The 25,313-nt window shown below is 45.3% G+C and overlaps 1 protein-coding gene across 1 annotated transcript in view; it reads right to left on the minus strand.

The window, feature by feature from the left end:
• Positions 1-25,313, minus strand: part of LOC142577884 (piwi-like protein 1) — a 157,418-nt gene that overhangs the window by 131,182 nt on the left and 923 nt on the right. The window contains exons 2-3 of the mRNA XM_075687316.1: positions 12,763-12,888; positions 10,770-10,974 (exon numbers count right to left, since the gene is read on the minus strand). Coding sequence (XP_075543431.1) covers positions 10,770-10,974; positions 12,763-12,888 — 331 coding nt within the window. The remainder of the gene's footprint in view (positions 1-10,769; positions 10,975-12,762; positions 12,889-25,313) is intronic.

Here is a 25,313-nt window from a genome sequence, read left to right on the forward strand (position 1 = left end):
TACAGGCGGCACCTCCTCGAGCGCATGATTTTGTGTATGGATAGCTCCACAAAGTACGAGGTGAGCCTGCTTAGTGCCATCCACATGTTGGCGCGTGCATGGGATCGTGTGAAGCAAGAAACAATTGCAAACTGCTTCAGGGCTTGCGCTTTTGTGGCAGCTTCTTCAGAGGATGCCTCTGAAATTTCAGCGGAGGAAGCGTCAACAAGTGAGCTTGACGGCACTGATTTTGGTGATGCTCTCGGGGACGTCAATTTTGAAGATTACGTCGCCGTAGACAAGGCGGTCGAAACGTGCGGTGCGCTGACGGATAGCGAAATTGTAGAGATTATTCGGCCCCAGGAAGCAACCCAGGAAAGCGACGATGACGTTGAAGGCAAGCCGCAACCTAAGGCTTGCCGATGTAGCTGCGGGCCTTGATCTCGCGGAGCACTTCTTTGCCGCTGAAGGTAACGCGGAAGAAGCGTTCCGCCACATCTACAGCCTGCAGAACTTGCTTTCAGCAGCGAGATTCGGCAAGAAGAAGCAAAGCAAGATGACCAACTATTTTTCTTAGAGAAAATACTCGATTTCGCCACAAATGAAGTGCTGTTTTTTGTGTTTTGTGCTTAATTGGAAGTTCGTTTAATTCGAAGTTTTTTGCGGTCCCCGTGAACTTCGTATTAACGGGAGTCGACTGTATATGGGAGCACATCATCTCACTCAGACAACTCTCTGAGCTCGGCGAATGCGGAGCACTGCAAATGTGCGATGCAAAGGAGCAATAACTGCATTAGCGTCCACCAAAATGAAGCGGCGGAGTTTGCATTGCCATAGTCATCAGTGGAACTCTCACATGAATGACATTAACACCAGAATGCTTCATGCCTTTTAAGCCTTTATTTTTGCATATACTTGCATATGTTTCATAACCGCGTTGGCCGCGTGGCTTCATAACTGTAGTCGCCATCCACAACTGTGTCAATGGCGGCCCCGGGTTCGTCCGCAGCGGTTGAGGCAAACAGTAGTTTTGTTTTGGCTCGGTATGTGCGTCGGCAGCGTGCCTTCGTAACTGCATAATCACCATCCATGATCACATTGACAGCGACGGCGGTATCATCTCAAGTTGCAGTAAACGGTAGTTTAGTTTTGACTCAGTGCGTGCGTCAGCCCCATGCTTTCAGAACCGCAAGGTCGCTGTCCATGATCGCATCAGCAGCAGTCGCAGTTTTTTCCGCAACGGTTGCAGCAAATAGTAGTTCAGGGTGTCTACCAAGTTGACATTTCCAAATTCCCGGTTTTTCAGGTTTCCCGTGAGTGCCTTTGCAAAATTACCTGAGTGACACAGAACTTTGTTTTATGTCAAGACAGGCTGGCACAATGTTGCCCGATGCTGTCTCTAGTAAGGATGTTAAAAAATAAAATGAATGACTTAATCCAGTTTGATTAGTAAGGAGTACTGTTCACCTTCAAATGGAAAAGAGAAGGGAGGGGTTAGCGAAATACACAGCGAATCAATTATCTTAAAAAAAAAATGATGCCGATCACACGCACTGTGGAAATTGATGTAAGCGAAGCCTTCTGTGCTGGTTGCTTTGATTGACGACAATCGGCAGTGATGTTGATGGCAATAGCTTAATTTCTTAACGTTTAGTCTAACATGAGAGTGGTGAGTTGACGTTAAACGTTACTTTGCGTGCTCCACGGCTTTTTGTCTGCGTAGTACACAGAACACACAGAGAACACACCATCTTTTATTCTACACGTGTTCTTTGGAGTTACAAAGATGAGAAAGTATGCTTGGCAGCGGAGGTATGCTAGATTTGGAAAAAGGACAACAAATGCACAACCGAGGCATCAATAGTGCTAACCACCAAAGAAATACACTTCCTGGATGCACACACGGATTGAACTCACTACATTGTTTATGGTGGGCCATTATTATGGCTTGCGGTTTTTGGGAGTTTGTTTTTTTGGAATTTTGTTAGGTTGCACATGCGTGAGTTTTTTCCCTTTATATTTGGTTCACTAACAAACTTTCAGCATGAGCAAAAATGTGTTGTGCGTAAACAATGACTCTGATACTCACTGCAAGCAAACGTCGACCTGCTAACACAGAAGGTTCAGGTGACACACAAGGAACAGGGAGCCAAGGAGAACCTGACAAAGATCCCTTTGTCAAACCATTGACTCTGGGCTGAGGCTTCCCTTGTTTGCCCACAATTAACTCTGTAGTTGTAATGTTAAACACAGCCGTCGAGCTAGATTGTTGTTTTTACAGTCGAATGCCTTCTGTTGTGTGAAAACTTCCGTGTTGCAATAAAGACTTCCTCCAGTGCTGTATGTTACTGTTGTGAAATAAATGTCTGTTCTTTGTCTCCATATCTTACTTTGTGATTGCATGCTTTTCTTAAGGTGCCAATTTTGCTGACAACACAAAGCAAGTCGGAGACTTCTTTCTAAAATATACTTTCTCTTCTTAATGACCTAATTAAAGGATCTGCAATAGAATGAGTACGATTGAAGAAGATAAGCAGGCTTTGATAAGAACCATAGCACTGTTAAGTACTGACAACGTCAAGAACAACATTCCAGAACACACTAAAAGTTCTGAAAGTAAGCGCACTATAAGTTTGACGTAAAGGTACAAAAATATTTTATAAAAAGCTCATTCATATACATATTTTTTATACCCGTATAAGAAAACAAGCTTGCATCTCATGTGAACGAAGAGCTGTTAATATTATAATGCGGAGCATTGTGTTCAGAGGGCTTATTTGACAAATCAATGAGAACATCACACGCACACATTCACAAATACGCTAGAAGCCGCAACACACGAAGTTGTCTGCATGCTGCGACTACTGGCGTTTTATCCCCGATACGTGAAGGGCAACTTTAGAAATCAACATAAAAATTATTGCGTACACTTCACTCCAATTATACAAGTCAAACAGCCCAGCAGTAAGCAATATCTACATTTGCTTGCTTGTGTACTTTGAAACTGAACACCAACTACACATTCCATACAGTTTCAAGCTGCACTCTTTAGCGCAAGCTCAACATCAAGGCCCATTTGGCAAGTAAACATTTTAAGCAAATTCATTGAGTGAATGCAAGTATGTTTGCAGCTCCCTGGACATAGAACTTGAAGCAAGGCTAAGTCCATGAAGTGACACGGAGAGCTCACGAGCATCGAAACCATCGCCGCACATTTTATGCAGTTCCGTCGCTTTCCACACAGTACATCCATTACCATCTATATCTCGGTGTTACTTGCGATATCCACTTGAAGAAACACGCAAAAATAATCCAGTTTCACCAAACGGAACACAAAATTCAGGGGGAAATCAGTCTCTTACTCAATGCACATTGGCAGTGCATTGGCAGTCTGAAAGGGATATGGCCACCGCCACCCACTGTTGCTGGCATGCTGCGTACCTTTGCAGTACTCTGAAATTTTTTACAGTGACTCTAAACAATGATCCCCGATCGCACCCCTGGTAATAAAATAATCGGGATGTGTGCGTGGTAGTGAAGAGCATGTCTCACGTGAGTCACACCACGGCCGCACTGTGGAAGAATTCGGAAGGCTTTCACCACTACGAGCGTTAACAATTTACAAAATAACGAGAATTACAGCTTCCTCTCTGCTTTTGCGTAACTCGGCACCGGATACAGAGCAACAGCGCTCCACATATTCATCAGCATTTCTGCAGTGCACGCTGTTGCCCGTAGGCACTGACACATCCGGTGCAGAGAACGAAAGTGATAGTACCTCGTATTTACAGTTTACAGCGCCTTCACACTAGTCTACGTCTGGCATGGCATCCACAAGGGATGCGCATTCCCGGACAATCGCTCAATCACACCCCGATGCATGGCACTCCATGCTTCGACCACCATCTCCATCACCATAAACAATTCCACATTGGTTGGACGTGGATTTCTTTGTTTTTGCTGCATATTTCTCCCTGAGGCGTACATTATGCACTGCACTATTATAAGTGCGCAAAAACCATTGTCACATGCAAGTAGCAACATGCCTACTACTTCAAACAGGCGATCAACATGCAAGATGGCGGATGTGTTTCCAGCGTACGCGATTGCTTCCAGCGCTTGGTTGTTTTTATAAACAAAAATGCTGGCGCCCACACAAGTGTTATGTGCTGGTATTTTACGAAATTTTAGTGCAACGCAATCACATTTGAGCATATTTTGGAGCCTGCTAGCCTTGCCCGAGTAGTTAATATGTGGGGTTACATTTCGGAAAATTTCATTGGTACAGGATTGTAGTACAGTGAGATTTCATTGTTGAGAAGTACGAAATGCATTGAATCCTTTGGGCATTCACCAGGTATACAAAAATATTTAGTTGTGAGAATTTCGTTGTCACAGGATTTTATTATCACGGGTTTTGACTGTACCAGTAAAGTCAGAAAAGACATACAAGTGATAGAAAGGTGGTGACACCTGGCTGAAGTTCTCGGACTAGCTTGCTGTGACATTAGCTATTTTGATGGCATCTGCTTGGGCCCGGCATTCCTTTCTCAAATAAAATCAACTGCAGTATTGTATTCCAAAAGAAAAATGCCAACAACAAAACAACAGGAATAAACTTTGGCCTTCACTTTATCTTCTAATAATCACTCATTTCACATGGCGCACACTACTTGCCCACCACTCTCACTGATCAAGGAGGCATCGAGAAATGAACAAATTTGCTCTAGGGGGACGACTTATTGATTGTTCAAGCACTCAATAATGCGAGAGACATTTCGAAGCAGCGACATAAGTGTGCGCACTGCTTCGCTATGCGTCGAGTGTGAAAAATTCATGAAAGATGCCTTTGCGCCACCACCATCATCTCATTCCACGCTTCAACTCTGCTCCAAGTGCTAACAGTGCATCTGGACACAAACAATTTGATTATACTTTCATTTACAGATTTACAAATGACTACATGAACAGCAAGGTCTCACATTTGCAAGCATTTGGCGCTCCAAGCATTTTGCTGACAGTGCCTTCAAATATTCTCAAAATTTAAGTAATTAAATTCTGGAGTTTTACGTGCTACAACCGCGATCTAATTATGAGGCACACCATAGTGGGAAACCCCACATTAACTTCAATCACCTGGGGTTCTTTAACATGCATCCAATACATGGTACACGGGTGTTTTTGAATTTCATCCCCATCGAAATGCAGCCGTAGGGGGAAATATTTGATCCTGTGACATATTGCGTAGCAGCGCAACGCCAAAACCACTATGCAACCACGGCGGGTGTTCAAATGTTGCTAGTTGTTGAACGCGGCATTTGCTCACTAGCTGAATGAGACTAGGGCAACTAGGGCACCCAGCAGGTCCGTCGGCGTGAGGAGCACCACTTCGATTGATGAAATAAGTAATGCATGCGAGGTTTCCCTACTACAGTCGAACCCGACTATATCGAACCCGTTTACATCGAATTATTCTATATATCGAACAATTTCTGGACACGATATAGTTACAATGAGTATATATCGCAAAAATTACACTTACATCGAACAAAAATAGCAGCGACACCCGATATATCGAACGTCAAGCGGCGGAAAGTGCCCCCGGAAGTTGGCTTTCCCTCGCGGTGGCGGAGAAAAACCGGCTGCGCGGCTCCATCCAACCGCTCTCCCTACCGTTACCGCGCCCGACCGCGCTGCCTCAGACGAGCCGCCGGTACCCCCCTGCAAAAAATGATCCTGGCCCGCCCACAGCGCTTGCTCAGACAGCCAATCAGATGCTCTTGTGCCCTCGTCGCGCAAGATGGCGAAAGTGCGACTTGTCTCGCTGTTTTTGTGTGCGCCTTGTAGGCCTTCTCCCGCAGTGTTGCCGTGAAGAAGCGGCAGAATTTGCCTTTCGTCGTGAAGCTCGCAATCATAAATCGTGTCGAACGCGGTTAGAAGTCGGATGTCCCCGCAGAGCACAAGATTCCGAGGAGCACACTCGGCACGATCTTGAAGAATAAGGGGGAGATTAGGGCTAAAGCGTCCAAACTCGCGACCCGGTGCCCGTGGCGCCCGACCCGTACGCACGGCCGTGTACGAGTGGTTAAATCTGAAATTGCTTCAGCCGTGCCGACTTCCGCGTGCTCGGTGATGACCGTAAATTCTGATGAATGCGACGAAGCCGTTGCCAGTGTTGCCGAAGTTTGGAGCGAACTGTCAGAATTTCCGGAAGCTGTTGACGAATCAACGGTGGATGAGTTTGTGAGCGCAAATGATGTGTCGCAACCACGGGAGAGCCCGAAAACGAAGACTACATTGCCAACATCGTACCGAGCAGAAGTGAAAGTGGGCACAATGAGGAAAGCAATGACAGTCCCACATCCTCCGAAATGATTGGTGCGCTCGCACTAGTCCGGTGCTTCTGCGCGAATGCGGAAAGTTGCGGCCTCAGCTGCTCTGACTCCTTAATGTGGAAAAGTGCGTGCGTCGCAGGCAGCGAAATTGCCAAAGCAGAAGAAAATGCAGGACTATTTCGTGCGAAACTAAGCTAGTTTAATCAATAAAGTGATTTTATAAATGGTATGTGCTTTTATGACATCCAATTATTTAGCAGGCTTATATCGAATTATGCTCTATATCGAACTGATAGGAGTCTTTTTGTGAGTTCGATATAGCCGGGTTCGACTGTACTTTCTTAAAAATGCTGTGAGCCATGAACTTCCAACTGAATTGATTTTTTTTTTTTTTTTGCCAATGCGGCCAGGCGAAGTGTTGGATGTGCATAGAAACGGGGCACAACTGCAATTTCCGGGAGATTTTCCCATCAGCCGGAAGTAACAGGCAAAATCTGGGAGTCTCCTGTAATCCGGGAGGCTTGGCAAGTCGTGAGAAAGTAGCAAAGTGCATTCATGCAGCAGTCACGGAGGCCCTGTGCTTTAGTTCCATGCTATGTTTAGCTCCTTTCTTTGCCTTCGGTCTCTCTAACAGCATTTCATGTGCAACAGCACAACGCACTAGATATGTTACACGACTAAAATACAGTAGCCGACCAATAAATCTGACACCAATAATCTGGACATGCTCGATAATTCAGACAGCTTCACAGCACCGCCAATGGCCCCGCAGACTTAACGTGTAGAGATGACCAATATTTTAGACAGTCACCAGCTCTACATTCCATTATCCCGACTCTATCCATGGCTGTTGCGCACGCTAACTCTGCCGCCATTATCTCCTCTGGAAATCTCGATGAGACATCAAGTATGGCCTCAGAGATTACTTGCTAGACAGTAATCACTGAGGCCCTTGCCTTGATCATCGTTCTAAAGGTCTGTTCGATTCACCTGCACCACTGTGAACCAGTTCACGGCGGTTCACGGCGGTTCACGAGAAGTTCAGAAATTGTGCAGCTTGATTTCTGCGGTGCAGGCACAGCGCGACACTTGAAACAGATGCCAAGGTACAGACGCTGTGCAGGCGTTATGCTGTCTGACTAACGTGCATGGAATGCGTATGCTTGAGAAGTCCTGCACTGTGGGTATGATCGGCTACTGGGGCGTAAATACACACCACACTTGCTTAGACACATCAGACGTGCATAAACGAGGTTTTAACGGCGCTCGTGCTCGTGTGCTGCGTCGTCTGCTACAACACTGCTTCGCATCTGTATGCCTGCACCAAGTCGCCACCGACAATGGAGTGGGTGCAGTAAAATCATGAACCAGCCCTGCACCTTTTGAAATGAACGGCATGGTTCAGCAGGCGCCATTACTCCACCATTGAAACGAATGGCAGGGTGCAGCACCTCGTGAACTGGTTCAGGTGGTGCAGGCGAATTAAACGGACCTAAAGCCTCTCAGATTTAACTGCAATGCCAATCTTGGCCAGGGTTTGATTGTTGTATTCATATATGGAGGCATTACGGAATCAGGGTGTAGACGAGGCATATGGAACGATACTGAAAGATATCTATAGCGGCTCCACAGCCACCGTAGTCCTCCATAAAGAAAGTAACAAAATCCCAATAAATACAGGCGTCAGGCAGGGAGATACCATCTCTCTAATACTATTCACGGCGTGTTTACAGGAGGTATTGAGACCTGGATTGGGAAGAATTGGGGATAAGAGTTAATGGAGAATACCTTAGTAACTTGAGATTCGCTGATGATATTGCGTTGCTTAGTAACTCAGGGGACCAATTGCAATGCATGATCACTGACCTGGAGAGGCAACGCAGAAGGGTGGGTCTAAAAATTATTCTGCAGAAAACTAAAGTAATGTTTAACAGTCTCGGAAGAGAACAGCAATTTACTATAGGTAGCGAGGCACTGGAAGTGGTAAGGGAATACATCTACTTAGAGCAGGTAGTGACCGCGGATCCGGATCATGAGTGTGAAATAATCAGAAGAATAAGAATGGGCTGGGGTGCATTTGGCAGGCTTTCTCAGATCATGAACAGCAGGTTGCCATTATACCTCAAGAGAAAAGTGTATAACAGCTGTGTCTTACCAGTACTCACGTATGGGGCCGAAACCTGGAGGCTTACGAAAAGGGTTCTACTTAAATTGAAGACAACGCAACGAGCTATGGAAAGAAGAATGATGGGTGTAACATTAAGGGATAAGAAAAGAGCAGACTGGGTGAGGAGACAAACGCGGGTTAATGACATCTTAGTTGAAATCAAGAAAAAGAAATGGACATGGGCAGGACATGTAATGAGGAGGGAAGATAACCAATGGTCATTAAGGGTTACGGACTGGATTCCAAGGGAAGGGAAGCGTAGCAGGGGGGCAGCAGAAAAGTTAGGCGGATGGATGAGATTAAGAAGTTTGCAGGGACGACATGGCCACAATTAGTACATGACCGGGGTAGTTGGAGAAGTATAGGAGAGGCCTTTGCCCTGCAGTGGGCGTAACCAGGCTGATGATGATGATGCTTTTTTGCCTGACTTGTGAGGTCACATCAACATCGTAATCATCACATCCTTTTTCAGCACCCCCACGCATGGCCGCTATCGCCATTCTGTTTAGTTTGCCTTACAGACAGCGTACTGCCATGCTGTGCTTGTTTATTTAGCCTGCGTTCCACACAGCACTCTGCTGGCTCCAAGAAGCTTTTCTCGTGAAGTTATAGATAGGCCATGTCAAATGGCACCAACCGTGCCTTCGAGTGCAAATGAGCCCAACTCCGCAACTAAAGAGGCTGAACTGCCACCTACGACAAGCTCAAATGCTGACATCATTGATGACCTGCTAGGCAGCGGTGTGCAGATTTGAAGATTTTGCAGACGTCGACAGCATGGTTTCGCCGTGTGCCGAACTGAACAATGACGAAATAATTGAGCAATTCCTCCCAACGTCAAACAGCGACTCTGGCTCGGATGATGATGTGCCATGTGCTCCGGAGCCTTCCACATGCGGATCTGACTCAAGCCTTTACTAAAGCCCCTGCATCTACGCGCCACCGCCGCTTTCTTAAGTAGCGACAACCTTTGTTGTGCACCGCCTTTTCCCCTCACACCAAATCCGGTTCCGGTATTTTCGGTTTAAAAATTTCCGGTTCCAGCGTTTCCGCTTCCTGGAGTTGCGCTGCGGGAATTTCCGCGTTGACTGCTGTTAGACGATGGTGAGACACCCGCGCGTGCTTAGCAGAGCTGTGGCAGTCACCATAAGAAAAATGCAAAGGGGACAAGCTGTTGCATTCCGCTGAAGTAGTAGTTAGCGGTCGCTGTTGTCCAAATGCACGAAAAACGGCAGTGGTCTCCAAGCGCCCAGACACTACATTCCACTGTATGTTGTCGCTCGTGCCACAACCCATCGCAGGTTGACGCGAAGCAGCGAACACGAGCAGATTGCTGGTTACAGTAGGCGGTGGTTCTTGGATGGAATCGCATTCACAGTTTCAACCGCAGCTCGTGCAATTAAAGCCTCTCCAGCGGCGCAAAAGTAAACAACGCTAAAAAACAAAGTGTCACTTCTACTCGGAACAGGAAGCTGCAGCTACGCAAGTTCCACTTGACACCGGAAGCAAAGGGGGTGAGTGGGAGAGAAGCGTGGAGGAGGAGGGCAGGTTGGCGGTACTTAACCTGGTCGGCGGAAACGTGTATGGAGGGGCTTTAGCCTTTACAAACTCAAAACTGGCAGAAATACAGATGGACTTGGTTGCACATAAGCGGCAGTGCATGCAGTAACGCATCGGCCACTTGTTCCTTGCACACAGGCCTTAAAATGTAAATAAATTGACGCTTTTTGGATACAGTCATTTTTTTCGGACATTCAATAATTCAGACGTTCCCCGTGGAGTCCAATTTCCGAATCGGTCGTCGACTGTACTGGTTGCATTACTGCCTCTTCTGCCTTCCCCTCCCACCCACCCCCTCTATCATGTGGCTGCTAAACAACATCAGCCCAAGCAAAAGGAAAAAACTACTCAGTGCTCAGTTCCAGGATGGGGCATACCCAGCGTGTCAGGTTTACACCAGCCACTATCAGTATGCTTCACAACATACAAGATGCTTCACTGCACAGTGAGCACTACATGTTATCCCAGTGGCTTTCCAGTGCTGCACACAATTTACGCATCGATCCTTTTCACATGCGATTGAGCCCAATTATCATGCACGAAAGCCGACTGCGGTTGCTTCAAAGACCCCAAAAGCTTTGCAGGGCGCCTGACCAACATGTATTTGCAACTTGAGCAATTCTGAACATTTGAGCCAATAGACTACCCTTGTTAAAGGGCCACAGTCATTATCAGCACACATTGAATAACACTGGCTGCGCAAAAGAAATGACATTGCAGTACTGTACCTGCTCTGGCTCCTGCTTGCTCTGAAGGGCTTGGAGTCAGCTGGCGTGCCATCATGCTCCCAAGTATGGCACCACGGCCCATCACCGGCATAGGAGACACACCAGGCGAATCGAGTGTGGGCGACAGTGATATGCCACTTGATCTACCTGAATCTGGGCTCGATGATGATGCGCCGCTTCCACGGCCTGAATCAGGGCTATCAGCCTGTGATAAGCAGACGAGATGGAAACGGAACTTAAATAATTTTCTCGATGGAAATCGTTGTAAGGGAACAATCCACTTTCACTTAAAAGAACAGTGCATCACACAAAGTTGTTTCTAATCAACCCCACAAATATGCACTGCACCTCAAGCACCTTTCGATCTTGCTTGTTCTAATTTCCACCTTTTCGATCTTGCTTGTTCTAATTTCCACTTTCCCACTCATGTTTCGTTCATCCACAATGCCACACATGATGACGAAAGTGTTTCAAATAATGGAAACCTACTAAAGAGCTAAACTTAGTCATTGCCAAGGTACACAACTAAAAGTCGTGAGGGCACACTATCGGGAATGGAAGCAGCCAAGGGAGTTTTGGAGTAGCTCTGGGAGCAGCAAATTTGGCACACTGGAGCAGGTTTGGAGCAGGGATTGTTTATTTTGGAGCAGAAGATACACATTTTGCAGCATGCTAGGCAATGTCGTGGCCACCATGTTGTGGCTGCCATCTTGTTTGTTGATCACACATCTGAAGCAGCAGCATGTTGCTGCCGATTGCGCACCACTTCCATTCCTGACTAGACAGGTCTAAGTGCTCACTATGCAATGCTTCCTTCAATTCTGACATCTGAGACCAGACTGAAGGAACAGAAATTTAATTTTTCACAATTCCTACATTCTGAAAACATGTTTTTTTTTTCAGTTTTTTTCATCCCGCATTTGCTGCGGGATGAAAAATGAAGCAGCTGCCGCTGTAACAGTGCAGGACACCAAAACAAAAATGGCGACCAGCTAAGCAAGCTGAACAAGTTTTTTTTTTCTTCTCATGAGTACATTACACGCATCGAAACAGTTTCTTCCGTATCAGTAATGAATATCGTTAACATCGGCAAGTCTGCAGCAATAACGTAGCCATGTCCACTTTGAGGGGACAGAAACAGAGATGGGTGCGCTTAGCTGCCAGTGACATAGAAACACATGGCAGGCATGCTGCGAAAACTGCGGCATTTGTCTTCACTACTATCCTAATATGGCATGTTTCCGCTAAGGGTGGGCGAATATCTTAGTTGTGTTACAAGCGTCGGCGTATGAATGGGGTACTCTTCTAACATATCGATCTAAACGTGGCTACTATCGCTGCTGCTCGCAATTTCTTCCGTGCCCACAAGTGCAGACGCCTTTTTTGTTGTTGTTGACCACAACCATTATAAAGCCTACAAATAATAAAGCCAAGGCAAGTTTGGTTGTAGATTTTTTTTTTTTTCATGTAAGTGCGGAAAGTGATGAAAGGAATGAAATGGGGCATCTGGTTAAGAATCTGTTTGGTGCGTGCAAACCGTTTGGTATGTCTTGAAGAATCATTCACGTGGCATTCGACAGATGATAAGCGTGATCATCATTAGCTAGACTTAGTACACAACATATCGCTGGGGCAAGTTCAGGGTGCGATCATTACGCAGGAAAGAGAAAAAAAATCGACGACAAAATTCAGAGGTGCGATCATTACGCAAGTACATATGGTACAACATGACACAAAAAGAAGAATGCATTGCTGAAACACTGAAATCGGACCAGGGAAAAGTAAAATGTGTATAGCACCATATAGCAATGTATAGCAAATGTGTAGTGCCGTGCCTTCTTGTATGTTTGCTTTCGTGTATGTTTTCACCTCACTGTTTGCCCAATATTCTAAAATGCTGTGCGATGGAGCAAATAAAATACACAACTATACTTTTCTCATGCCCTAATAAAGTTAAAAAAAAAAAGAAGTGTAGGGATCAGAAACTGCATACCTGGGGAGCCGCTTCTGTGGCACCATCAGATCCAGGGCGCCTGGATTGCTTCTGCAAGGCAGCCAAGAGAAGTGCTCCACGGCCACCACGACCACAGCCAACAAAGGGCTCATCCTCATTGGAGGCCTGCGTAAAAACAGCCAGAGTATAATTATGACACAAAGGGTTCACACGCCTTACACCATCTGCATGTGGCTAAAAGATAAAAAATAGGCTACAGCAGTTTTTAATAAAACATTGTTTAAGAAAGGGGGGTGAAAAAAAAACGAAGAAAAAGTGTGCAGATGCAATAAAGAATAATCAAATTAACCCACCCACAACATGGTGTATCATATATATAACATGCATAAAGAAAAATTAGGTAGCCAAAAAGAAAATTTTAGATAATTACTCAGAATCTGTGTCATGTATAACAATAAAATGCACAGCAACCCTAACTCTTAAAAAAAATGTTTTTGTTGAAAGCACTCATGAAAATAAGTGCTGATGCCAGAATATCTGGCAGCAGCACTTCACACAACATACAAAAAGTTAGTAAATGAACAGGCCATTTTGAGAATTTTTACCTTTGAAATTGGCACACAAAAATACAAGGGTGTTTGCTGTTTATCAACCTGTAACATACTCAACAAGAGAATCGTTCAGCTGGTTCTGCGAGGCAAGCATTAATTGCTGTACCATATATGATACAGTATGCAGTTACAGGTTTTGTATGAGAACAAATTTTGGGTGCTAAATGTTTTATTAACTATACCGTTTCTTAGCACCATTCTTGAATACGTCAGAAAATGAAAAGCTAGAAGGAATTTCTATAAACATAGCATGGGCCCTGCTGTGGCCCCAAGCTTACAACAGCCACAACAAATGCACTAAGGAAGAGGAAGAAGGCATCCTTCACACTTACATCACTCTATAAAAGACTATGTAAAGAAAAAAACTGACAAAATGAAGCAATGTAAAGGTTCCACTCTGAATAGTTGGGCTACCAATTAGTCAAGGATGGCATCACTAAATTTAAAAAAAAACTACTAGATGGGGTGGCGAGAAATTTCGTTTATATTTTACAACAAAGTTTTAAGTTGTTTCAATGACGCTGATATTTTTTTTTTTCAGGTTTTTGTGCAATTTAGATGCCTTTCTCTTATGGTCACGAAAAATACTAGCAACTGCATGATTTATACATATGTGAAAACTTTTGGTTATAAAATCGCAAATGTGCATTTCTTTAAAAGACCCCTCACCGGGCCACACAACAAACTTTGGCTATAAGCTGAAAGTTGTTACGCGTTTTCTAGGGAGTGTTCTGCGGCAAACATTTTTCATACCGGCTTATTAACCATTTGAGACGCTGTCTACACAATTGTGCAAAGCAGGATAGTGCATCAACAGCAAAATCACTGATGAAAGTAATGATATTGAAAATGTGTTTCATGCATCTTGAAACACTTACTATTGGAACCGTGCTGCAATTTTGAATAATGTGCAGAATGTTTTAGCAAAATGAGTGGGAAGGTAGACGGTTGGGTGGTTTTAGAATGTGTCAGTATGCTTTTTATGTAGTGGGCTCACTTGTGTCATTGTGTTTTACAATGTCATTCACCAGGCATAATTTTCAAGTGGCTGGATAAGTGCTTTTCAAGCCTTTCAAAACATGAAGTAGTACATGTTCTCATATTTGATGTTCTGGTAGTGAGTTTTCGCATGGAGTCGAAATTTTGTAAACCTGACAAAACTCGCTAAACAATTGAAAATTCTTAATCTTTTCTGCAACTGCACACTTTCTATGATTCTGCAGATGCAAGAGATGTGGTGAAACCAAGTTTTGAATCAACGAGATAAAGTGGCGTCTGAAAGGGTTAATAGCCGATATGAATATTTCAATGCCGCGAACCTATGATTTCAGGAGGTGAGCTTAACCTCAAATATATACGCTCTCTCTGCTTGCCTTGCCTAGCCTCTCCAAGTGTAATTCCTTCCCTGCATTCTCCCATACCAGAGCTCGAGGATTGCGTGACTCCTTCATTTTTTTTTTTTTTGAAGCGATAGCTTTATAACCTCGTAGATCCAAGTTTTGCAGTCACCGCGACTTTGACCTTCATTTGACCGCAGCTGTGCCGTAGCCGCGCCTAGCACCGCCGCAGCCGCTTGTGCTAGCCACCACCGCCGGCTTGGCGCATGCGCTCTCCACAGCTCGGTCGCTGCCTGACCACGTGATTCACCGCGCACCTGGCTAAGAGGAGCGCCATGCTCGCCTAGTCAGTGCGAGCTTGGCCATGGATGACAGTGAGGCTGGGCCATCTTCTCTGAGCATTGCATAGGAGCAGGCGGCTTTGAGCCATCGTCACCAAGCGGCGTCTGACCACCCTGCAGATATTGCCCAGCTAGCTGCTTCTCTGGAGAGGGTCCAGAATGCAACAGGCGTCACACCATCAAGATCAAGGTAGCGACTGCGTTTGCGCCCTGTCCATTCATACTTCAACGCTGCGCATGTTCGCAGCATCTCTTTGCATGTCTAGCACTTGCGCATTCCCTGTGGCAAACAGGCGTCGCACCATCGAACGATGCGTGTCTACCCAAGCCTAATCACAGTCATGCCTAGCCACAGACCTGGGCACAGCCGTCACCCCTGGCTTAACGATGACTGTATACGTAAGTACAATAATTAGATAAATCAAAGGTTAGCAAAGTGAAACCAAGACTTAACCAGGCCAAACCAAGCTTTCGCTTTGCATAGCCAGGGTTAGCTGAGCTAAGCCGCAGCAATTTTTTGTCCTCGTCGCTTTTTTGCGGTGCGGCGCATTTTCGCTGACGGCGTCGCGCGCAAGCTGCCGCGATTGTCTTGTTTCACGCAGCGCACAATATTGCACAGTGTGCATGAGGACACCTGAATAGCGGTATAAGTCAGTGCTACACGAATACTGAGGCAGCCACAAGCAGATCACAGAGCACGATCGCACTATAGAACATGGCAGAAAATGACAGTTTCGGTGTCTGCGTGTGCGACTGCAAGACGTGGGAACATGCAGACAAAACAGAAGTACATCTCTCTTGCTGCAGTACGAAGTAAAACAAAAACACGCAAACATTAGGTTTGTGTTTTATTATTTCTCTAAGCTTTAATTCATCTATTTAAGAAACATATTACACAAATAACAGCTGTTGCTTTAAATAACTCTTGAAGTCACGTGTCATCTCAAGCGACGTCACACCACAAACACGTATACGCAGGCGCACTAGCACGTGCACGTCACCCTCTGGCTTGGAGCACGGCCACAATGAGGAGAAGGCCAAATGGCGTTCGGTTTGAAATTTCAGATCTTTCCGTGGCGCGTAACGATGTAATACTTTGCAGACAATCGTTATCGCACATTGTATGCCTTGCACTTGTCAGCTATTGAGGGGCCCTTTAAACATCTTTTTTGTTTAGGCATATCTGGCCTAAATAAAAGCCTATTTTTTTTATAAGAAAAATAGCTCCTGCAGTAAGGGGTCAAGCATGGCTGCAGAAGTCACTGTGTGGCAACATACAGCCAGCCTGCAGTACACAACTTCAGCTACACAAAGTATAAGGGGGCAAGGAATGCTGCGAGGTCATTCTGCACAAAGCTGCATTGTACAAATCGAATAGCAACACGTAGATGCTGCCATGTTTCACTGGTGAAATGAATAGAGAGGTGAGGTTATTTCCTGAATCTGCCTTTTTCACGGTGCGACAGCGCATGCACCCTGCCATAGCGGATTAGTCGCATAATGTTTTGGAAGAGACGTGAGCGGCCGCACAGCCTGATATCGCAGGAAAGTCGCCTGAAGAAAGTGCACAGACGGGCACTGCAGCAAAGACTCGTGCCGTGTAAGGAGTTGGAACTCTACCGGAATATAGTGGCTCTACGTCGGCGTGGTGCCAAAAGCATGCGTAGCATAGGACTGCAACTCCACTTTAAAACAGAAAGCGGCCAGGGCTTCGTCTGGACTGCACCATGAACCACGTAGTTGCCGCCTTGTATTGATAACTAGCATACTTATCTATAAGTCCCTGCGTCACACTTGGGCAACACTTTGAAAACATCCCGTTGCTGGCAAAGTCTTCTTGCGGAATCGGCCCTCTCTTGCTGGTGGTGGTAGCGCATCTGACTTCACATACTCGTTTAATGCGCGATAACACTGGGTCGATACGAGACCGACAAGATGCTGGGGCGCGATCGGAGATGTTTTGTTCGATACGCGTTCTGTTCAGTTGCTGCAATGTCACAAAGTTGCAGTATGCAAAATTTGTGACAGCGGGGCGGGGAGAGCAGCCAATCAGGAAGCGGTGACCTCCCCGGAAGTTTACTTCCGTGGTTTGTCGTCTGCTTGCAGACAGTATACTACAAAACCAAATGTTTCTCGTCTTCCAAATGAATCTTTATCTAAAAAAATGTATTTTTTCTTCTCAAGCCCAAAAACCTTTTCAAATAGTAGTACGTGTGACTACTGCAATTTATAATTATTAGGTTCTTGGCGTCGTCCCTAGGTGGTGTCGCGCACAGTGAGAAGAAAAAAAAAAGAAAAAAGAAACGACGGGAAGAGTGGCGCACTTTTCAAGAGGCAGCGACAACATTCCAGTGGCTCGCTGGCAACGATGATGTTGTCGATTTCTCTGTACAACCAATGAATTATTTGTTTCGAGAAACAAAAACGACGCCGGAATTCACTTTCTGCAATTTCTTCAAACGCGTTACGCACCGCCACCCGCTCTCCTCCTTCCTCTAGAAACGCCAGCGTGACAACCTAAGTTCCCAACGAAAGTGCCATTTTCTCGAATTAAACTATGGATTGGATTCAAACGTGCCATTCCGCAGCCGAAAAGGCCGCCTGTTGGATCCAATCCAATCCACCAGACGTGCCATGCGAAGCCTTATGATCGCTCCAAACTTCCCAGCTCCCGTCGGGTTCAGCGCCTAGCAGACGAAATGCTCGGTGGGAGGATGATTGACAGGAGCGTGTCGTCATTTTGACGTCACCAAAAACGTGGCCGCGCCCCGCGGCTGGCGACGTCGGCGCGGAGTAGCCCAATCGCGCGCGCCGGTAACCGAACGAACACACCGAACAACCATCTCCGATTGCACCCCTGATGCCAACTATTCTGCACAGTGTGTCACCGAGACCATTTTATCATAATAGGCCAACAACGACACAACCGACGGGCGCGAGTTCTCACGCGACAAGCTTTCTTGTCGACAGCAGCGACAAAAGCGTCCGGACCATGATCGCTCAACTGAACCCCCCGCCATAGGCGCCGACTAAGGGGTTGTTCCGGGGCCCTAGCCTCCTCCAGAGTTTTCTGGGGGGGGGGGGGGGGGAGCTGAGCCACCACCCCCAACCCCGGCGATGCTGAAGCCTCCCCCCACCTAACATGTCATTGTCAGAGTTTTGTCACCCACATCATTTGAGGTTTCTTTTGACTTGCCTCGACCTTTTCACTTATGATTTTATTGTGGCTAATAGCTTACTGCCTCATTGTTGGTGCAGACGTGGACGAATTTTAATACGTACTTTGATTTGTTTCTGCAAATCTTGACAATAGGAGAACAAGCGCATTAGAAGTACCAGCGGCGGCTGCCTCGTTCATATTTTCTCACTTCAACATTATTTTAAATTTCCACAGTAAACATCATGCACATACACATTATCTTTAAATATAAAAACAGGACAAATGTTAATATATTTTGAAAGAGAAACAGGTAGCCAATTAACAAATAATTCTAATGGTATGGATAGCTGATGCCTAGAGAATGAATAGGTTGCTGTATGTTCACCTAGCTTCAAAATGCTTTGCATGCTTTTTTGGCCCTGAGAAACACCTGTAGACTTTAGTGACCCCTTCAGCAGAGTCTTTTATTAATTGTGTGTGAAATACACGTGAATGATATGGGTCTCAGTATATCGCTTCTCTTTCCAGGAAGCAAAGCTAACGGCTCATGAAAAAAACACTTCTAATTTACAGCATTTATTAGGGGTGGAAACATCGTCACTTGCATGCAGAGGTCATAAAAATATACAGGGTGTCCCAATTAACTATTATGCACCAAGACCTTTAAAAAAACAGCATTACTCAAAGAAAACCTAGTGCACATTGTCTCCATTACAGTGGAGTAGCTGCCAGTAATCTTTTCATTACTGAGATTTAATTAGGTAATTCTAAATAATTACCTAACTCGACATGTACCATCATAATTATCAAAATGTCAATGAGGCATCTGTAGGTACACCCAAGGGACATCCAACTGCGGTATTTTCAGTGACGTACTAATCGCGTATTAATATTTTTCTGACAGATAACTAAACTCTGGGAAATATGGCGAATACCACGAGACTGCGCTCCCACCTGCATCATAAAGGAGTGCCCTTGAACAGGCTTCTTCTAAGTTAGCCAGAACGAAATGAAGGAAATAAAGGAAAAAAATTCACAGCCCAAGCCCTCCGCACAGATGGTTAACCAGCGAAGCTGAAATGTGCGGCACCAGTGTTCATCCCTGGGTTAATCCCGAGTGTTCATTAAACGACGGCTTGGTAGATGGTATGGACCCTCGGTACACAGCTGCTGCTTGCGCTCGGCTGCACGAGCCTCTTCTTGTGCCCGGGCTGCAGCATCGAGACAGCGTAGACAAGCTCATTCCCAGTTCTGCTTGCGGTGTTGCCAATCGAAAGGTGTCTGCTCCTCAGGAGTATGACTGACGCGTGGCCTACCCATTCTGGAGCCAGAGAGAAACTGCTGAGGACGCGTTCTGCTGCGACGGAGAGCAGCAACGTCACTACTGATGCAGCCCATCATGCGCCTCTCTTTTGCTTTTTTTTTTTTCGTGCACTCGCATAAGGTTGCGCCGGAGCAGTTTTCGGCACACAGGTGACAGACAGACGAACAGACGAATTGGCTAGCCACATACAGCTTCGCTATAAGACATCGTGCTTGAGCTAGGGCCTTATCTGCCGTGCCTCAGCCGAAATAGCACATCACATTTGGCGTTAGTTGGAAACAAGCTGCGATAGCTGTCTTAGCATAGATAAACTGCACAAATGAGTTTTTTTTCTTTTGCCACAAAACCTATAACCACAAAAGTGAATTGACGTCAGTGCAAATTATTAAAGGTGCATTTTGTTTCATCCCAGTCGCCATGTATTTCTCTAATGAGCAGAAGGTAAAATGATCTTTGCCTTAGGAGCTGCAAATGACGAGAGAAAGGCCGCAAATATACATCAGTCATGAAAATGTGGCAGTAGACCGAACGCGTCGACTATCATCACAAATGATGAAAACCTGAGACAAACCGGAAGCCTCAAGAAACAGCGGCGTAGGACTCCATCTTCGAGTCCTAGCCTAGGCACGGATGTTCTAGCAATTATGGCCTCACCCCTTCATGCTAGCATGCGGGACGTGGCCAGCCAGGTACCAATTTCTAAGTCATCAGCTTGGACGATTCTAAACAATGGCCTTTCACCCGTACCACCTTAACCAGCACCAGTGCCTGTAGAATCACCTAGATTTCTCGAATTAGGTCCTCACAAAAGCCAATGAGTCACCGGACATTTTGAGCAACATCGTGTGCACAGATAAGCCAATTTTCACAAGAACGCCCAGGTAAACTTGCATAATCCACACTATTGGAGTGACTACAATGTACACTGGGTAAAACGCAATCAGCACCAGTACCTGTGGTCGTTCAATGTGGGGTGCAGAATTTATGCCGAGGCTATAATCAGTTCCATCTTGTTCGATCATACACTGAATGGACAGCGTTATGTGGACGAAATCCTTGAAGGAGTGGTGAATGAGTTTCTGAGCAAAGTCCCACTGTCACATCTTCCACTTCTGTGGTATCAGCAAGATGGAGCACCAGCACACAGCAGCAGCCGCGCATGAAACTGGCTGGATGAGACTTTTCATGCGCAACAGGTTGGAAGGCAAGAGCCTGTAAATTGGCCGGCTAGGTCACCTGACCTCTCACCACTCTATTTCTTTGGGGTTATGTGAAAGATTTTGCTTACATGATCGAGACGGACATCAGATTAGCTCAAGACAAGGAAAATGGATGTCTGCATAGAATTTGAGCGTCGGTCATCAAGAAATCTACTGAAGATGTGATAAAGCAGATTCAGTACTGCGCAGCTGCAGGAGACCTATTTGGACATGTCCTCTAACCAGTAGCTAGTGTTAGTAGTAGTAGTAGTAGCTAGCCAGTAACCAGTAACCAGTGTTCAACAGCGCTTACGAATTCATGGATAAGGGCCCACTGAAATCTGAGGTACATATTTTTTGTTTCTTTTTTTGTGCAGGCGTCCCAATTGCCAATTAAGAAACAGATTAAACGAACAAGACAACTGCAGTTGTCTTGTCCGTTTATTCTGTTTCTTTATGTTGTACACTGTATACCAATTCACACATTAAGGCTTTTTGACGTGCCTAGTTTGTTTAGCAACTTTCAGCATTGTATTTGCCAAAGCGGTGCATTTGTTTCCATCGACATATACAGCCACAGATGGTGGCTGGTTCCACAGATATTGTGGAAACAGCGCCTCACTTATAAAGAATAATGTGAAAACGTAGCAAAACATCTGCGCATACGAGCCGCGTTGTCCCACCCAGAGACCCCTCAATATGAGTGGCTGAGTCACTTAAACGACGACAACTGTGATCCAGACACATATTACAAGCTGTTATTACCGATTCTCGTTGTTCTTTAACTTCATCATGCTTAAAGTTTGCGCATGCCATCAAGTATCAGTAGATAAAACAGTGCTCAGCATAAGCACTCAATTATAGGCCGTGTATTTGTCTCTCGAAAATGTGTATGCCATCGCTGACACCGTCGATAACTGAGCAAGGAGGTTGTTTATGCTGCTGTACTGAATGCACTGTCTCTTGTTTCCTGTTTGACTGAAAGGTAAACAGTTCTTTCCTGGAATAAAAAAAAGATCTGTTAACGTTACAGTAAACACACACACCCATTTACGTCGCGAATACGACCGGCAGCCTTCGAGAATGGCCATGACGTACATACAGAGGTTGGCACAGCACTGTGTCGGCACTTTTCGCTTATTGTGGGCGCGCCACGCCAAGCGAGCAACATTAAACACAAGTAATTTTCCCTGTTTTCTTTGGCGTCAGTGTTTGTTGGCTTCTTATGATGACTAATAAAAGTCGGGCCCCTCGGTTAACCCCCTTTTTTCTCGTTTACTACATAACGAGGATCTCGAATCCGGCAACATTGATGCCTTCAGGTAGCATGTGTGGGTTTATTGACTGGTTGCCTTCACCCAAAAAGATCACGTTCTCGTGACGCCTGCGGCAGAAAAAATGTTCCACGTAAACAGCCAAGGTCTGCGAGTGGTGGCACTGGCTAACACTCCCAGGGTTCTACTAGGAAACATAAATACCCAAGAAAGTGGATGGGGAAACGGCGTCACAGTAGCTCAATTGGTAGAGCATCTCATGCGAGATGCGAAGGTTGTGGGATCGTTCCCCATCTGCAGCAAGTTGTTTTTTCATCCACTTTCATTTCCATTAATTTATTGTTTCTTTATTTCGTTTATTAAAGGGACCCTGAAACGCTTTTGACGATTTTCTACAAACATACTGAGTCATTAGAGTAGGCCCTTCTGATCATTAATTGACACATCTAAGTGCTATGCGTGAAGCGTCTAATTTATTATAAGGTTTTAAAAATGCACATCGCTGCCAATCGCAGCACACTGCTCGGCGGAATTTTAAGCCGTCCCTACCCATATGACGTCAGTGGGGCGAGCTATCCGATTGGCTGACCAGGACGCGTGATCGATAATTTTTCCAACTTTATGGTAAACAAATGATCTTCATACTAGTTGGAATGTTAGTTTATTTGTTTTTATAAAAAGAAAGTAACATAAAGAGAATGCACAAGAACAATTTTTCAGTACACTTAAGCACTTCCGGCATACAGCAAGTGTCGTCTGCTTGTGTTACAACGTACTCCACTTTGACGAGAGCTCCGCGGTCAGAGTCGGTCTCAGTTTTTTCGCAAGCACTATGAATAGACTTTGTTGCCTTGTGGACTGCAAACGTAGCGACTGGCAATATGTCAAGTTCCGACATCGTGTCCCTCTGCAAGGCAGCATACGAGCGAACTGGCTGCTGCGCATCAGACTGCCGCTATCCGATCGGCGCCAGGATTTGCGCGTTTGTGGCCGTCACTTTACACCGGAAGATTACTAACGGAATAGCATTTCGCGAGTCCGGTATTAGGGCAAATGCAAGCGCAAGAGGACAGGGTCTGGCCGCTTGACTGTGCTGTAGCAGGATGAGCCATGAGATGAGCAGAAGGGCAAATGTGAATGGTCTGCACGGTGCAGCCACCTGGTGGCACAGAGCTCAACCATACACAGTAGCAGCAATGAAGTGCATTCTTTGCTGCTGGTGTGTATTTTTTGCAGAAGTGTAATCATCAACACGTTTTTATGAATGTTTAAAATGTTTTTCACTTGGTTAGAGCAATATTAGGGCTTTGTTTGGTTGGTTAAGCGCTGCGCCAACAAGTGTCTGAACCGTGCAGACCGATCAGGCCACTCGCGTACGTCTATGCTAAGGTTCCTTAATCAGCTTGAGTCTATGCCTCCAGTCATTTGCCGAAATTTACCAAAATACGAGACACGTTCGGCGCTACGACAGAATGCTCGCAATGCACGCTGCTTCGATAGTTCTCGCTTGAGGTCGACGGCCAAGCAACTAGCGGTGAGGTCTCGCACGGGCGGGGGCGGGCTCCAAACCAACCGGAAGTGGACGATGTGACGTCGCATCGTGACGCAAACAAGTGAAGGCGGAGCTTAGCCCCGCTCGCTCGGCGAACGAGTTGAGGAGGAACAGCATTGCTAGGGAGGAGGGTAACTTCCAATCGCATGTAGCTCCATTAATACGTAACGCTTCACTTAAATAGTGGTGCGAATGTTCTACTTAAGCTGTACCCTACGCGTCTACAATATTTGTCCGAACCGTTTCAGGGGCCCTTTAAACACAAGTATTTCCCCCTATGTTGTCCTTGGTGTCATTGTTTGTTGGCTTCTTATGATATGAGTATCAATAAAGGCTTATATGAAGCCAACAGATAATGAAGCCAAGGAAAGCACAGGGGAAGTTATCTGTAGGTTTCGTTAAAGTGTACAAATGATAAGGGAAATGGAAGTGGATGAAAAAGCTTGCCTCTAGTGGGAGCCAAAGCAACTACCTCCACATTAGAGAGTTATAGATTAGGGGGCCCCTACGCTTGCACCATCTTAATCTAAAACTCTGTTATGCATGCATTTCACTACCAACTTTCCTATGCCTTCGGCCGTTCCCATGTCCACATTCTCGGATATTTATGTATGTGTAACCCTGGGAGTGTTAACCAGCACCACTCAGGCCAATGCAGCGAATGTAGAACATCCTTTTTACAGACAGTGCCACATAGTATGTGTACTTCAGCAGTAGACAGCTGAATAATAAACCATTGTATGCTACCTGAAGATATCAAACCTGCCATAAGTGAGGGCCTCAAGTGAGTTGCGATTAACAAAAATATCTCTCCTCTGTTCCCCTTCTCATTCATTGCAGTTCATCATTACAGTACCCATTATAAGCATTATTAAAATCAGAAAGGGAGCATTAGGAACAGCTAAGCAATTTGTAAATTTGCTGTTCTTCAAACCATACATAGTCAAGCATTAGCATATAACATTCAGTAGGGCAGGTTTGTGAGCCAATTTACATGCATGAATAACTTTACAAAACTAACAAGAAACATTTGTCCTTTGTTGCAATGGCAGAGATATTTTTTTTTTTCGCAGTTCGAATGGTCGCAGCAGATTGTATCAAATATGCTGCAATTAAATGCCTTCAGATTTCATCTAATGAGAGGACACTGATGCTGCATCTGGAAATAGTACTAAACAATAACCAATGCTGAATTGCCGTGGTTAACAAATTTAGTTTCGAGTGATAGTACTTTTGCAGGAAAGCGGCAGCTTGCTCTAGTAGGTTATGCCCACTGCGGGTAGGATGAAAGTTATCGTACTTTTTTCTTCAATCTTGTATCGTGCACAATCAATGACGTGAAGTATTCATATATTATTCAAATCTACAAATAGTGACTTCGAATCGAGGTCCGAATCAAATAGGGCAATATTCAATTCGTTATTCCGAAGTTTCGAATATTCACACTTTTTTGCGGAATGGTAACGCATCGCCTCGTTTGCTTCTATTTAACAAAATCACAATTTTGTGATGTTGCTAGCAGCAAGCGTCTAATCGCCTCAATGCCAATACACGGGGTGTTTCAAAATACTGTAGCTATCCTGGCTTTTCCACATATGTATCAAACCCCGTATATAACAAAAGTAATCCACATAATTTTATTTAAACATGAGTCTTTCCACGTTCGCCTCTACCATTTTGCAGCTAAGAAACCCCTTTGAAAAGACGACACTTCGCAGTCTCAAACAATCTTACGGAGGACAGTTTTCATCGACTTTTCCGTTCACATATTAATTTATGCTGAAAAGCAACC

The sequence above is a fragment of the Dermacentor variabilis genome, chromosome 1 (genome assembly GCF_050947875.1).
Source record: "Dermacentor variabilis isolate Ectoservices chromosome 1, ASM5094787v1, whole genome shotgun sequence".
Taxonomy (NCBI): domain Eukaryota; kingdom Metazoa; phylum Arthropoda; class Arachnida; order Ixodida; family Ixodidae; genus Dermacentor; species Dermacentor variabilis.